The following is a 15,397-nucleotide window of genomic DNA, read 5'->3' as shown; positions in this document are numbered from 1 at the left end:
CGGCTGTGCCTGAGGTCCTGCTGCATGCCGGCCCCTCCCATAAGTTAATGATTCACCTCCTTCACGTCCAATAAATCTCCCTTTTGCTTAAGCTGGTTGGAGTTACATTTCCTTTTTTTAAAAAAAAATTTTAATGTTTTATTTATTTTTGAGAGAGAGACAGAGACAGAGTACTAGCAGGGGAGGGGCAGAGAGAGAAAGAGAGGGAGACACAGAATCCAAAGCAGGCTCCAGGCTCCCAGCTGTCAGCACAGAGCCTGATGTGGGGCTCGAACTCATGAACCCTGAGATCGTGACCTGAGCCAAAGTTGGATGCTTAACTGAGCCACCCAAATGGCCCCTACCCATTTTTTATTTGAGGAAGTGAGGTAGCTATGGGTAAGGAGAGTTTTTATAGAGTTAGAATCAGTGCTGGTCCTCAAGTCCCTTAAGGGCCAGGCATTGACAAAGCAGTCAAGGAGTTTCCACCCACACATGAAAAGATGTTCCACATCATTAGACCTCAGGGAAAGGCACCGCAGGATATCACTGCACGTGAATGAGTGATGGCTGGAATAAACAATATAGGGCAATAATAAGTGTTGGTGAAAATGAGGAAAGCCTCGAAGCTTTGTGCACTGCCAGTGGGAATGCAAAAATGGCACAGCCACTTTGGAAAGCAGGTCAGCAGTTCCTCAAACAATGAAACAGAGTGAACATACATTCTTCCACCCAGCAATTCCACTCCTGGGTAAATATCCAGGAGAGCTGCAAACATATGTCCACACAAAGACTTGTGCATGAATGTTTACAGCAGCGTTATTCTTTTTTTTTTTAATTTTTAAGTTTATGTATTTTCGAGAGAGAGAGAATGGGGGAGGGGTAGAGAGAGAGGGAGAGAGGAGCCTGATGCGGGGCTCAGACTCACAAACCATGAGATTATGACCTGAGCCGAAACCAATAGTCAGACACTTAACCAACTGAGCCACCCAGGCATCCCTACAGTATTATTATTAATAGCCAACAAGTGGAAATGACCCAAATGTCCACCAACTGATGAATGGATAAACAAAATGTACTATGTCCACACAGTGGAAGATTATTAAGCCATAACAAGGAACGAAGTACTGACACATAATACATCATGGAGGATGCTGAGTGGAAGAAGCCAGACACAAAAGGCCACACATTGTTATTATCTCATTGATAGGACATGTCTAGAGTAGGCAAATCCTGAGAGATAAAAAGTAAATCTTCAGGTGCCCATGTCTGGGGGGAGGAGAGAAAGAGGACTGAATGCTAGTTGGTGCAGGGTGTCTTTCTGGGGTGATGAAAATGTTCTGGAATTAGAGAGAGGTGATGGCTGCATAACCTTGTGAATACATTAAAAACCACTGAACTGTACACTTTAAATGGGTGAATTTTATGGCATGTGAATTACACATCAATTTTTTTGAAAAAGGAAAGAAAGAAAGCTCCAACCTGGAAATAGCTCTCTGTCATACAGTGTGGCTCTGACATGCCTGCCCAATGTGGTGACCCTGAGCTCAACAGCAGGGACGGCATTCACAGTACTAACCTGCTCCGAGGATAGCTGGTGGTCCTGGTGGCCCTGGGGGGCCCGGTGGCCCAGGTGAACCAGGTCTTCCAAAGCCAGGAGGCCCAGGCAGGCCAGGAGCACCAGGGGGTCCCTGGGGCCCGACGACAGTCTCCCCTTTCTGCCCCTGTCAAGGCAAGAGCATAGTAACAGAAGAGAGAAAGCAACTGTAAGTCCCAGTAATCACTGTAAGTCCCAGCTCTTCTTTGTGTGAGGATGTTTGTAAAAACTCAATAAATACAAGCTATTGCTATCATTATCCTCCAATCTGGGCACACCTCAGGTGTAAGACCTAAAGAACAGCAACCCAGTCATTATGTTCAATGTCACTGCATACAACCCCAGAGAGCCCTGGAGTCGGGAGGGCCCAGACTTTGCATTTCACAGATTAAGAAACCCAGGCACAGAGAGGGGTTAGGGCTTGTCCAAAGTGTCAAAGCAAATTAGCAGCAGAGGTAGAAGGAGAATCCTGGTCTCCTGGCTTTGCTGGAGTCTGCCCTCATGGTGAGCTCTGCCCGGGACCAGGGTTTGCTTCTGGTTCCTGAGGGTCATGATCTGGTCATAATCTCACTGGAGACAACTTGAATTTCTCTTGTGAGCTGGAGAAACCTGGCGTCCTAAGAAGACCAAGCCTATCTAGGGGCTCCTTCTTTCGTGAGATTTCAGAAGAATCAAATAGCCCCTCTAAAAATATCTCCCTCACCTTCCATTCTGCCTTTATTATCTGATATGTTCACCGTTAGTTAGTAACTCCTTGGGTTGAGCAAATTTTCCACCGTTGACATGAATAAGGCAGCGTGGTTAATGACCTGGAAGTTACCTGAATGCATATGGCCATGGCCAGCTCCCTTTCCTCCATGGTCCTCAGCCAACATCCCTATTGGTAAGTAAATATGAGGGAGAGAGGCCGATGCCCAACTCGTACCTCCAGCTTGTGGTGCTGTGACAGACCCTTGATTCTCCAACTGCCTAGTCCCACTGGGGGGCGTCAAAGGAAGGCTGTGACTCACTGAGGAAAATGGTGAGGAAAAATCACTACTTACAACCAGGCCGGGACTTCCTGGTAGTCCTGGAGGCCCTGACACAAAGAAGTCACCATGAGAGTCTCCTTTTTCTCCTTTGATCCCCCTGTCTCCGTTCTCCCCCTGCAAGCAGAGAACATTCAATAAGAGTAAGGCGAACCAGTGCATACCGTGAGCTCAAGAACTTGGAAACACAGGCCAAATGTCTGGTAGAGAGATACTCACCTTCAAACTGTTTAGAAGGTATCTCAGGTAAGTTGGGTCCACTGGAGGGCCTGAAAAAGAAGTGCTGTGTATAATTCACCACCGTAATCTCAGAAATTCAAAAATAAACTCTCCAAGTTGGCATCCGTCATTATTCCCCAGTGGAAGTGCCCCCACATTGGTTTAGCTAACAGAGTGGGCACTGGCCTTGGAGGTAGAAACGAGTCCTTGGCTGGGCCCCACAACCCAGACACTGTGGGATCCTAAGCGTGTCACTGGCCCTCTTTGGGCCTTGCTTTGCACGGGAACTTCTGGTCTCTTTTGACAGTGTTCCATCTTGGACCCATGATTGGGTCTCTCTAGAACTCCATGGAGCTTGTGGTCAGGGTGGTAATATAATCCGTCTTACTTTCTAGCTCAGCTGGGTTTCTCAGGAACAGAAATCAAAGGCAAGATCCAGAACAAGAGATAAAATACCTGGTGGTCCCTGGGCCCCCTGGTCGCCTTTTTCTCCTTTTGAGCCGGGAAGACCCCAGGATCCTTTTTCTCCTTTAACACCTGCCATCAAATACACATATATTTTATATATAAAAAAAAAAAAAATACTGCGGAAAATCACCTTCATTCTATATAAAACGTTTCTGTGACAAGTTTTCAAATTGAGCCCTTTTAGCAAAGTCCACTCAATAAACAAAGGCCTATTGAGGGTATGAAATCATTTGCTAAATTATGGGGAGGGCAGAGGTAGATACATCAGGTGCAATTCCTGACCTTCAAAAGGTCGGTCTCTGTGGGAAGATGGACATGGTGAAGGGTAATGTGAAGCAGGAGGCAGTAAGTGCTGTCTCTAAGGTGCCAGCAATGCACAGTGGGGGCCCAGCAGAAGCTACAGTTAACTCTGTCTCAGACAACTTCATGCACACAGCCTGAGGGCTCAACACCCAGTCAGGCCTCCAGTCCCATCTCATCTGTGTGTGTGTGTGTGGCATGGTGGGATAGGGGAGGAGGGGAACCTTCCAGGTTCCCTCAGAGGACCATAAGGGTGTGAAGTATTCCATGCACAAAGTTGGAAGGATGCCAACTGTGGACCCCACCACCACCCCTCAGGATTTGTGAGAAGCATTCTCTCTCTCTCCAACTCTTTTATAGTGGGGGAGAGGCACGGAGGGAGCCTTCCAGAAGTTCAGCATTGGGAAAGGGAAGCAATCCCCTTTCCCCACTTTGATGGGTGGGGTAGACACTAGATTTCCGAATTCCCAGTTCCCAAGAGATGTGACAGATCGACCCAGCAGTGCTCTCAGGCCGAGAGATGGGGTTTGGGTGCTCAGGCTTCCCGGCACGGGAGGAGTGTGAGTACCAGAGGCCCAATGCCACCAGCTGGGGGTCCCCTGGGAGATGCAATCACAGGGCCATGGCGGCAGTGCCTCCACCCTCCCTGGTGAGATCACAGGAGTGGTGAAGCCCAGAGAAGGGGATGGTGAGCTCGATCACCACCACCGATGTGGCTGCTTATCTCACGGAGCGGGAGTAACAACCACCAGTAAGTAGCAGGATACAGGCTCACCAGGGGCTGTCCTGTCCAGAAAGGTCTCTTCCCTCCCCTGTCTCCCAGAGTGGCCCCGTGGGGATGGGGGAACCACCAGGGATCTGAGACAGCAAATCCAGCTCTACCCCGCCTCCCCAAGGTCCCCCTTGCACCAGGAGCAGGGGGAGCCTTGAACTGGATCTGAGCATGGAGGGTGGAAACAGTCTGGACCTTGTAACCAAAACCAACAGAAAACCCACGGGGCCAGATATCATCAGGAAGACCACAGCCTGGCGGGCCATGGACAACAGAGCAGAGCCAGAGGTCAGTATTGGGGAAAAAATGACTTTTCCCTGTTTAAACTGCAAGTGCTCAGACCTCTCAGTCTGAGGGACACACAGAGGGAGAGAGGGTGTGGGGACAGGGGACCAGAGCGACTGCTCCCCTGCAGACTCCTGTCTCCTGGCCTATGCCCCTTGCTGACATTTACTAATCGGATACCTAGAGCCAGCGCCTCTCACACTTTCCTGTGCAGACACAGTAGGGGACTTAAAGTGCAGCCTCTGATTCAGCGGGTCTGCAGTGGATCTTACACTTGATCTTAGCCCAAAGGCCCGAGAAGCGATTGAGACGCTGCATTTCTAACACGCCTCCAGGAGATGCTAATGCTGCTGGTCCAAAAACACTTTGAAGCAAAGGTCTTCTGAGCTCCCATAGCCCTTCCCTGTATTAGTTCTTGGTATATTACATTAGAATGATTTTTAAAATAGTTCTATCTAAGGGAGCCTAAGGGCCCGGGTGGCAAGAATGGCGTAGGATTCATCTGCCCAGTGCACGGGATAGATTCACGCACTATGGTCTTGGTGGATGCTTTATGAACAAATTAACAAATAAACAGCCAACCTGAGTACTTCCTGCTGGCTGGAAGTCCCAGCCACGATGTATAGAATATACAGATGTGTGACAAAACCAAAGAGAGGTGCCCAGTCCCACAGCGCTGGCTCAGCTACCCCTGATCCCACCACATGCAGCCAGATCTTCCCCACCATGAGTCTTAGGTCCAGCACTGGGAGTGGAGACCACCTTCTGCAGAGCTACAAGGGTCTGGAAAAGGGTCCCACAGAAACAGAAGGTGAAGAAGAGAAGCTGTACCATGAAAGGTGATGAGTTCTGAATTCCCAGGATGAGTGGTATCAACCTGGAGAGAGAGAAAGGCAAGGTCATAAGGTGCCAACCGTGTCCTGGTGTTTGCATCCACAGGCAGCCGCCACTGTCCCCTGTCCCGGGGGTGTGTGGTAGGAGGCACGATGTCACGGAGTCAGGCCTTTCTTTGGCTCTGGAACCCCCAGAAGCCCAGGAGCCCTCATTGCACAGGCATCCCAGGCCTTCAACTGGGGGGGGACCATTATGCAGCCAGTGGGGGGAGATGAGACCTACTGGTTGAACAACCGTGCAAAGGGAAAGCCCAAAGCTGCAAGACAACAAATCCCGACGGTGTTGATTTAGCCAACCGAGAACGCTCTTGGCCTGCTCTCTTATCATTTAGGATTGATTCATGTGAGAGGTCAAGCATCCCAGTGAGTGACGACCCAGGTGTGAGGCTACACAGCCATTAGCTTTGCTACGGTGTATAACCAAGGATGTGTGTAATGAACAGGAGCTGATAACGGTAGTGGTAATGAATAAGGGGGGGTTATCATTTGGTTGGAAGGGCTATTCTAGACTCCCCATTAAGTGCCAGGGGTCTGGCATCTAAGTTGTCCTAGATAATATTCCTTCCCAGTTCATTTCCAGATTCCTGCATTGTCTTTTCTATAGAACAGAGCCACTGGAGACCCTGCTTTTAATACCCAACTTCCCCTTTTCCCAGTTGATATGTGGAATCAAAATGATCCCTCTGGCACCAGGATCCTCCTACTTTTGGGTGGAGGGTCACAAGTTGCTCAGGGGTCACCCAGAGAAGATGGGGGGAACAGATGAGAATCCCCCAGAAAAGACATTTCAAAGTTAAGGATGTAGGCTGGAGTGGCCAGCTGGTATCCTGTGGCTATGCTGATAGGGTTCCTCCGCTCCCCATGTGGCTAGAAATCATGGTGGTGTCAGGAAGGGGCCGAAATTAGAAGGGGCTTATAGAATGATGGACGTGACAGAAAGCATTTGTTTTTCAAGTGTCCGTTTCAAGAGCTGATCAGGAAATGTCCATGCCTAAGCCCCATGGTGTCCAGCCAGGCAATGTGAAATCAAAAGCTCACCAAAAATGCTCTGAGCTCATCTTTGGTTTCTTTTCTGTGATCTCATGACCCCAAAGGTTGTGGCCACTGGAAAGGGTCCTAGCACAGGTAGTGGTAATTGCAGTACATTTTTAGAACACTCTCACATTTGCTAAGTGCTGTCCCATGACACCTGCAATCATGTTAGCGGAGAGGGGCTTTGGGCACAAACTCTCCGGGAATCTCGAGCAGACCCTTTGCCTCTCTGGGCTGCCGGTTTCTCCTTCTGTATGATAAGGAGGAGGAATGCAGTCATATCTCAGGAGCGTCCCTCCAGCACTGACATTTTATGTTTCCCTTCAGGCGATCGGTGTAAACATGACCTGGCTTGATGTCGTCCTCACATAGACCAGCAGGCCCCCTGGACGTCTTAGTGGGTCATATCATCTGCATTCTATGCCAGAGTTCCCGGGCCCTGGGCTGCAGACTTGGGTGCCTCAAAGTTTCGACATGGACAGAACTCAGCCAAACTGCGTCATCTTAAAGCCTCTGACCCGAGCCTCAACACCACACCCAACAAGCATCAATTATGCCACTTCAAGGAACCTTTCTAAATTGTAATTTGCAAACTTCTGAGAACAGAGGCCACGCCCGTCTAGTTCACCCCTGCATCTCCAGGGCCTAGCAGAGTACTTGGCTCTCAGTAAGTCCTCAATAAATACTTGTTGCACAAATGAGGAAATGGTCACATACAGCTCTGTGACCAATGCCCGTGCACAGGGACAGGCCCACTCTCCCTGGGCTTCCCCAAAGAAATGGGCAAGACCTCAGGGACAGTGCCACTGCCTAGCTGGGGTGACCGGGCACGTGCCTGACCCCTTGGAATCACAGTGCCTAGTGGTCAGGGGACCCGAGGGATGACCCCAGCTCCGTCAGTACTGAAACCTTGGACAACTCTGTGAGCTTGTCCCAGTCCCAGTTTGCTTCCTCACTATAAAGTGGGAGGGAGAGTCCTTCCTCTCAGCGTTGTATGCTGTTCAACATACCAGATGGGAAGGGACAGCACACATTCACTTATAGGTTTTAGCCAAAAGTTCCTAACGCAAAGAACACTGATTGGAATTGCTTTATTTTCCTATCTGTATTTTTAAGGGGGTTATTTTACTTCTTACTATTTGCTCCAAACATGAAGCTAATGTGGTTATAATAACAAAAGACATTGCTTTTTGATTGCATTAAAAGAAACACTCTGCCAGTGTGTGCACCTTTTAGAAGATCCAGGACGTGTCATTGCCATGGTCTGTTATCTGGGAGCTTCTAGCGACCTACTTAAGGGTCTATATGTAAGTGATAGGAGACATCAAAGAGAACACTGATGGACTGAAGGGGTTCAACACAAAGACGGATCGTCTTCTCTGAGTCGCTTTCTATGCCAACATCTGCTCCTCAGGGCAGTGACTGTATACTACTTACCGGCGTTTTGCAGTGTGGCCGGACTGGTATTGGGAAGACAGCCTGCAGGAAGTGAGAACAAGAGAAGTGAGGCCATCAGGACGCCTGACTCCAGCTTAGGCCAGTCTGGGGCCTACTCCCCACTAGCCCCTGAAGGTCTCCCTCCCCCGCCCTACCCAGCTTACTCCTTTGATGTTGATCACAGCTCCAGGGGGTCCAGGGGGCCCTGGAGGACCAGGTAAGCCAGGTGGGCCCTGAAGGGAGAAAAAGGCCATTCCTGAGTTGAGGTTATTGTGAGCGCAGGGCGGCTGCGGGATACTTCCTCCAGGAATGGGGAAAGAAGACCCTCTAAAGTCGCTTACTTCTCCCACAGGGAGGCCTGACACTTGGAAACAGCACGCCAACATCCATGACCCCATTGCATCTTTACGGCCACCCATGGAAGAGGCAGAGGAGCAAGCACTATCCCTGGTTTGCGAATGGAGACAGAGGCCAAGAGAGGGGAAGTGACCTGCTCAAAGCCACACAGCTGGAACCCAGATTCTGCCTCCCAGAGAAGGGCTCAGCCAACACGGAGCCCACCACCTCTCTACCAGCACATCCCTGCTATGGAGGGGCAGGTGGCGTGGGGACCGGAGGGTCCCTCACCTGATACGGTACCTTAGAGAGTGCCTCATAAATGCAAAAATAAATGCAAAACTCTTGTTCACTAGCAGCATTCTTTTCTTTTTTCTTTTCTTTTCTTTAATATTTATTTATTTTAAGACAGGGAGTGTGTGAGTGGGAGAGGAGCAGAGAGAGAGAATCCCAAGCTTGCTCCACAGAGTGGCATTATTGTCAAAGCCAGGTCAGCGGCCTTAATGCTGTGCAATGTCTTTTCCTCCAAGTCCGGATCTCAAGCAGGACCTTGCAGCAGGATGGGTGAGGCTCTGACCACAGGTATGAGGAGTCCGGCCCGCTTGGAAGCTGCACGGATCCTCCTAAGTGAAGGCACGAGTGCCTGCTTTACCTAGTAGCCGCAGCGTGCTTGAGGAGTGTGAGCCAGTCCTCACTTGCCTGTCTGATTTCTGGACTTGCAGAGCAGAGACAGGATGGTGCAAACAAAAGTAGACTTTGTAGAGAGTCTGGTACATAGTAGGTGCTCAAGAAACACTGGCGTCCTTATTGTAGACCCTGGACCCTGCTGATGCCCCCAGTGTCTTCCACCTTGTGAGGCTCTGCCTAAGAAGCTGACCTACCTTTGATATGCACTCACAAACATGTGCTGAGCCCCTAGAGGAGTGATATCCCTGGGACCGTGTACAGCGGGAAGATGGGGTATTACCCCAGCATCAGGAGCCTGGGATGTGAGACCAGATTTCCTGAGCATAGCCAGATCGCTCTCCCACCCTTCCTCTTGGGTCGGGACAAGGAAGCTTATGTTCCACTAAGGAGCTTTCAGTGGCAGAGACCCTCCTGAGAGTGGGCTGGAGGACAGGGATGGGCTGGAGGATCTTTGGAAGTGGCAATGGAGGAAGGAGACAAACATTCCTGAAGATTCTGTCTGCAAGCCCCACTCACTGGACCCGGTACTCTCTTAGCCGCCCCCCCCACCCCCATGGACACTGGACTCAGGGCTCTGTCCCCAGGTAGTGGGGGGCTGGGGCACTGGTCATCTCACTCACCGGCATCATGACCCCTCGGTCTCCCTTGGCGCCCTTGAGGCCATTCAGTCCCGGACGACCCTGCAACCCACAGGAGATGCCTTAGTAAACCCACTGACCGCCAGCTGGCCCAGCCCACGTGTCCTCCCCTCACATCCAGTCTGAGGAACAGCGACACCTACGGGTCGTCCGGGGAGGCCAAACTCTCCTTTGTGTCCTGGTGGTCCTTTGGGCCCCTAGAGGCAAAACAAGTATCAGATTAGAAAAGAAGAGAACGTCAAGGGCCAGGGCGATGAGGGGCACTGGCCTGCCTTCATGATAGTGGTGAGGATGAATCACTGGGCAGGGAGGAGGGAGGACAACGGGCAATTATGAAGTATGCACCTGCCTGGAACCTTGACTCCCAACCTCTCTGCTCTCAGCTGGGACCACCAATTCAACCCCTTTGCACCCCATGGCCTCCTGCAGGCTGTACCCCACCCAAGACTCTGGACCCCACCCTCTCAGTCAGGGCTAAGGAAGGAGCAAGAGGCAGTAGCTCAGGGCCACAGCCCCCTGGTAGCTAGGTACTGGGGTAGCTTAGAAGACGGACCTCTGCCCTAGGTCTTACGTCCCAGTCGGAATAACGCAGCCCTGCCTCGCCTCTCATGCTAGCCCAGCCTGAGAACCTGCTCCGGGATTTGGCTCCTGCCTTGCTCCCACCTGTCTCTCAGGACCAGAGTCTTGGCCTGGCACCTCAATTCTTCAGATGAGTCTTTGACCTGTGGACCCTTATTCATTCCAGTGCTGGCTTTCTATGTCTTCATGCTTCTAGAGCCACTGCCCTGTTCCACTCTCCTGCAGGAACCCTTATGCCTTCTGGCATCCAGGATATGTACAATGCACACTACCTCTTCCCAGAACACCCTCTGCCTCCAGTCTACACTTTCCTACTTCTGTAGCTGGGTCTGCCCCGTCCTCCCAGGGGAATGACTAGTTTAAGCCTGGGGTCTCCAAGTCCCTTCTTCCTGCTGACATTAACAGATATAGCCATGCCCTGGAAAATGGCAAATAAAGCTGAGTTAAAACGGGCTCTGTATGTAAAGTACCCAGCCCACAATAGTCCTAAAGATAGAAAAGCAAGAACAGAAGGAGTAACAGGGCACAGGCCACTTGGTGGTATGTTCTAGTGCAGAGCTCTTCTCAAACGTCAGTGTGCCCAGGCGCCACCTGGGATCTTGTCACAACGCAGACCCAGCAGGTCCAGGGTGCGGCCTAAGGCTCTGCATATCTAACAAGCTCCCAGGTGATGCTGATGATGCTGATCCAGGAGCCACGAGTAACAAGGCTCTAGGGAGCTTGTAAAGGCGCTGTAAGCTATACCAGTCATGAGGGCCACAAGTAGCCCATATGACATCATCATGCGAAGGAGAAGAAGGTCTCCCATGCTGTCTGAGCTTGGCAAGCTGTGCACACACTGGGCTTTGGTTGGAACAAGTGACATGGCCATCTGAAGCGGCGTGCTGGCCACCATTGCTAACTCCTGGAATATTTCCACGGTACTGGATGTTGGTAAGTGATTCACCAGTGGTTAGCACCATACTCCCCCAGTCTGTCTTAGCCCACTGTTTCTCCTCTGCAGGGCACCCATTCTGCCCGACTGAAGGGGCCAAAGGCCTCAGAAGGTCCTTTGAGGGATGCAACTTGGAGGTTATGGGCCATTCGTCAAGGACATGTGTCTGTGAGGTCCCTTCTCCTCAGGCCTGAGGTCCAGCTTCAACCAAACAAACCCCATGTACAAATCTCCAGGCCAAAATGCTTTAGAAGAAATGTTTACTGGGGTCAGTGGGGAAAACCTGGATATAGACTCCAACAGGCTTGGCTCAAATCCCCAGTGTACCACTTACAAGCTGTGTGACAGCGGGCAAGTTACTCACTCTCTTTGACCTCCGTTTCCTGGTCTATAAACTGGGAATTCTGATACCCCTTAGAGCAGTGAGTCTGACATGAGATGGTCTGTGTGAAGTATCAGTACAGCGTCTGACCCACAGTGGACATTTTACACCTGAATTTTGTTGTTGTTGTTGTTCTTGGGGAGGACTCTATGACAGAGAGGTTTGCAGTTCATTCTTGAGAGAACTGGGAGCTTAAAAACCATTCAGCAGCCCAAATGGGTTACAGATTCCTAGAGCAAGTAAGCCAAGAAGGGCCCTATCATATCATCTAGTACTAACTTGATACCTTTAACTGTACCTCTGCCCTCTGTAAGATGGGAAAACAGAAGCCCAGACAGAAATGGACTTGCCCAAGGCCTCATAGACACTAGGTCCAAGAAACAAGAGAGACTTTCTGGGGTTCCTCTGAGGGGTTCCTTGGACAATGGCAATCTTCAGCTAGCAAGCATGTGGTATACCCGCAAGTGGTCGGCACCAGTCGATTCTCCTCTCCTTCCTTGACACACAGCTAACCTACACTTCTGAGTTCTGGCCAGTGGAATGTGCTAAAAGTGATGTTCATCATCCTTCATGATCTCCTTCCCCTCCCCAGCCTCAGCCTGCAGAGTTGGAAGATGCCAGTGTGGCTTGGGAAACCACCGGACGGCAGAGTCCCAGGATAAAAGTATCCTGGGTCCCTGAATCACTGCTTGGGGGTAGATGCCCACCTAGGAACAATGACCATGGGCTTGGCAAGAGTGAGAAGCTGCTTCTGTGCTAACCCACTGAGATTTTCACTGGACTACAATTAGCATACCCTAATCCACATACATTTGCCACACCCTTGCTATTTTCACAACTTGACAACTCAATCTAACGGAGCCAAAGTATGAGAAATGCTTCAAGCCCCCCAGTCCAGCCCCAGCTGAGAGATGGTCTGGCTTACCATTGGTCCGGGGGCTCCATGCACACCAGGTTCACCCTAAAGCAGGGAGATACGAACTCGTCATTCAGAGGAACACAGTCGGTGCCAGGAACAAACATGCGGCGTTGAAGCGGATGTGTGCCTTCAGGGTCTGGTGACATGATTACCTTTCTCCCCTGCAGCCGTTCCAGAGGAATGTCCCCGGTGAGGATGGCACCTGGCTCTCCCTTCTCTCCCTGCAATTCAGAGAACCTTTCAATGAAATCGGGTCTCTTCCTCAGGGCCTCATCCAGAGGCTCCAATGGGCCCGTGGTCCTGCAGCCCCGATCCCGTACCTGCCGTCCCGCTGATCGGACATGACCTGTCTCTGGAGAACAAACTGCGGGGGCCTCCTACCTGAGCACTCGCTCTCTGGGTTACTCCCTCAACACACAAGTCCAGGTGGGTGTCCTGCAAGCCTCAAGGGCTCCCACACCGATGGATCTACATCCTCACCCCCCGACCCTCCAGGAACCAGCCTGACAAGGTCCTCCCCACCTCTTACTACACAGCACCCCTCTGAGAACCTCTGGCTCCTAATTTACTTGGTGGCTTGCCTCCCTAACAATCCTTATTCTCGTTAAAACGCCTGCAATTGGGAAAGAGACAAAAGTATGAACACTAGAGGCCTCTCTCAACACAGAGGCCTCGTGTCTCCATGTGGAACTCTGTCCCCAGACTCCGGGATCCTGTGCAAACCTGAGCAGACAAAGCTATCTCAGATGCTGGGGAACTGGGGAGATGGGTAGCCAGGTGGCCAATCTTGCCCTAGATCCCGTCCTCAGCAGAGCCATCTACTTATCCCAGGAGGCTTCCTAGAAGATGTGTGTGCACAGAGAAGGCCAGGTGGAGGGACCTTCCATATCACTCTAACACTCTGGCTCCAAACTTCAGCGCTGGCCCCTGAGGTGCTAGGCTGGACCACACTAAAGTCCCCCTTCAACGGGGCCAGAAGCAGCCGGGACAGCAGTGCCAAAGCAAGCAGAGCGGCCTCTTCCCTCCGTCCCCCTGAGCCCACACCTCATATTTGGATCTTACCACTGCACTGGCGAGGAAAGGCAGTCCTGAGCACGGCAGCAGTAAGAAGGACAAGCACAGAAGCATTAGAGGCAGAGCAAGAGAAAGTGCGTTTGCTGCGAGGGCTGGAGCAGAGCTGGCTGGGCGCCCATCCCAGTTTTCAAGGTGGTAGGAAATTAGCGGTGGCGACGGCACGTAGGTCCCTCTAAAAATAGTGTTTAAAGCAAGAGCCACTCTGGTTCGACCAGGCCTCCTCCCAAGCCACAGCGGCAACTTGTCAAAGGCCCAAGGCAGCAAAAAGCATCCCAAGACATCACCCCACATGGTGCCAAATGCAGACCCCTTTGCCTAGCCTTTGAACTCCCTACGCCCTAAAATTATGGTCCAACAGACACTGGAGCCTCTGCTGGGGGGCCAGTGTGGAATGGTGGGGGGAGAACAAAAAGACAGAAGCTTAATGCTCCCTCCTTTTGGAGACATACCCACCCTCTGTGCCTCTCAAGGAAGGATCAGGGGTTTCTGCTATTGGCCTTGCATAGACCACCATTACAGCAATGGCCATGCTTTCTGTTGGCTAACTGCATGTCTGTTCCTCATGTCTTACTTCTATATCCCTAGTGCCTACTATAGGAACCCGGCTGGCACATCCTTAGGAATGGATATAAGATGGATGAGTACACAAATGGATAGATGAATTCGTGACCCAATCCAGAGTCTTTGCAATCTGTGTATGGATGTTACTCTCCCCCTTATCTATAAAAACCAACCAGGAAGTTAATTCTAAGAGGCAAATACGGAAGGATAGAAAGGTCCGTTCTGTGTCTTGGGAGTTCCCAGGATATTCTTTGCATGCTAAATACTAATTCCAAAGATTTTGGACCAAGACTGCCATCCAAATGCAGAATGCTCAACTTATAATTTCTAAATACTAGCATCTATTGTACTAATTTTATGTTCCTTTATCCAATAAATGTCTTGGGTGCCATTTGTGCACTGGATCCTATGCTAAGTACTGGAACCATAGAGAAGAAACTGGCATGTGGCCCTGCCCTCAGGGAGCACACACTCTAATGGGGGTGCCCAACAGGTCGCTAGATAAAGCATGGCACATGGGACTATGATGAGAATCAATGTCCCCACCATGACCCACCTTCACCTTGGAGGGCCACTTAGATCATAAAATTTAACAGCTGTGGAGTGGCTGCTACTAAATATGGAGTTTCTTTTTGGCACGAAAATGTTCAAGAATTGGGAAGTGGTGATGGCTGTACAACCTTGTGAATATACTAAAAATCACTGAACTCTACAATTTAAAGGAATGGATTTTGCGGCATGTGAATTATATCTCAGAAAACCTTTTTAAAGTTAAAAGCTACTTTCAGCCAATTTGAAATATTTAGCAAATTCTGGAGCACAATCCCACTAAATACCTGGGTCCCTCTTACCTGTTCTCCTTTTAGTCCTGGAAATCCAGGCACACCGGTGTCACCTTTTGGTCCACGATGGCCCTGAAAGGAATCATCGGAGGGTATTTTGTTGTTCGTTAAGATTAAAATGCTTTAGGGGTGCCTGGGCGGCTCAGTTGGTTAAGTGTCTGACTCTTGGTTTCAGCTCAGGTCATCTCACGGTTCGTGAGTTCAAGCCTTGCATCAGGCTCTGCACTGACAGCATGGAGCCTGCTTTGGATTCTCTCCCTCCCTCTCTCTCTGCCCCTCCCCAGCTCTCTCTCTTTCTCAAAATAAATACATAAACTTAAAAAGAAAAAAAGAGCTTCTTCTGCTTCTAGGAAGAAGTCACAACTAGCCATGACGTTTTCTTAATTTTAAGTGATGCAAGAATTGTGGTAATGTGGAAAGACGACAGCACTGAGC

General features: G+C 50.5%; 1 protein-coding gene across 1 annotated transcript in view; it reads right to left on the bottom strand.

Moving 5' to 3' along the window:
• Window positions 1–15,397, bottom strand: part of COL15A1 (collagen type XV alpha 1 chain) — a 110,662-nt gene that overhangs the window by 13,223 nt on the left and 82,042 nt on the right. The window contains exons 23-34 of the mRNA XM_049627200.1: window positions 14,972–15,034; window positions 12,638–12,706; window positions 12,492–12,527; window positions 9,815–9,868; window positions 9,654–9,713; window positions 8,175–8,243; window positions 8,011–8,052; window positions 5,480–5,525; window positions 3,280–3,360; window positions 2,824–2,873; window positions 2,620–2,721; window positions 1,559–1,703 (exon numbers count right to left, since the gene is read on the bottom strand). Coding sequence (XP_049483157.1) covers window positions 1,559–1,703; window positions 2,620–2,721; window positions 2,824–2,873; window positions 3,280–3,360; window positions 5,480–5,525; window positions 8,011–8,052; window positions 8,175–8,243; window positions 9,654–9,713; window positions 9,815–9,868; window positions 12,492–12,527; window positions 12,638–12,706; window positions 14,972–15,034 — 817 coding nt within the window. The remainder of the gene's footprint in view (window positions 1–1,558; window positions 1,704–2,619; window positions 2,722–2,823; window positions 2,874–3,279; window positions 3,361–5,479; window positions 5,526–8,010; window positions 8,053–8,174; window positions 8,244–9,653; window positions 9,714–9,814; window positions 9,869–12,491; window positions 12,528–12,637; window positions 12,707–14,971; window positions 15,035–15,397) is intronic.

The sequence above is a fragment of the Panthera uncia genome, chromosome D4 (assembly GCF_023721935.1).
Source record: "Panthera uncia isolate 11264 chromosome D4, Puncia_PCG_1.0, whole genome shotgun sequence".
Lineage (NCBI taxonomy): Eukaryota > Metazoa > Chordata > Mammalia > Carnivora > Felidae > Panthera > Panthera uncia.
The sequence above is the reverse complement of the archived record's forward strand: the minus strand, read 5'-3'. Positions and strand labels throughout refer to the sequence as shown.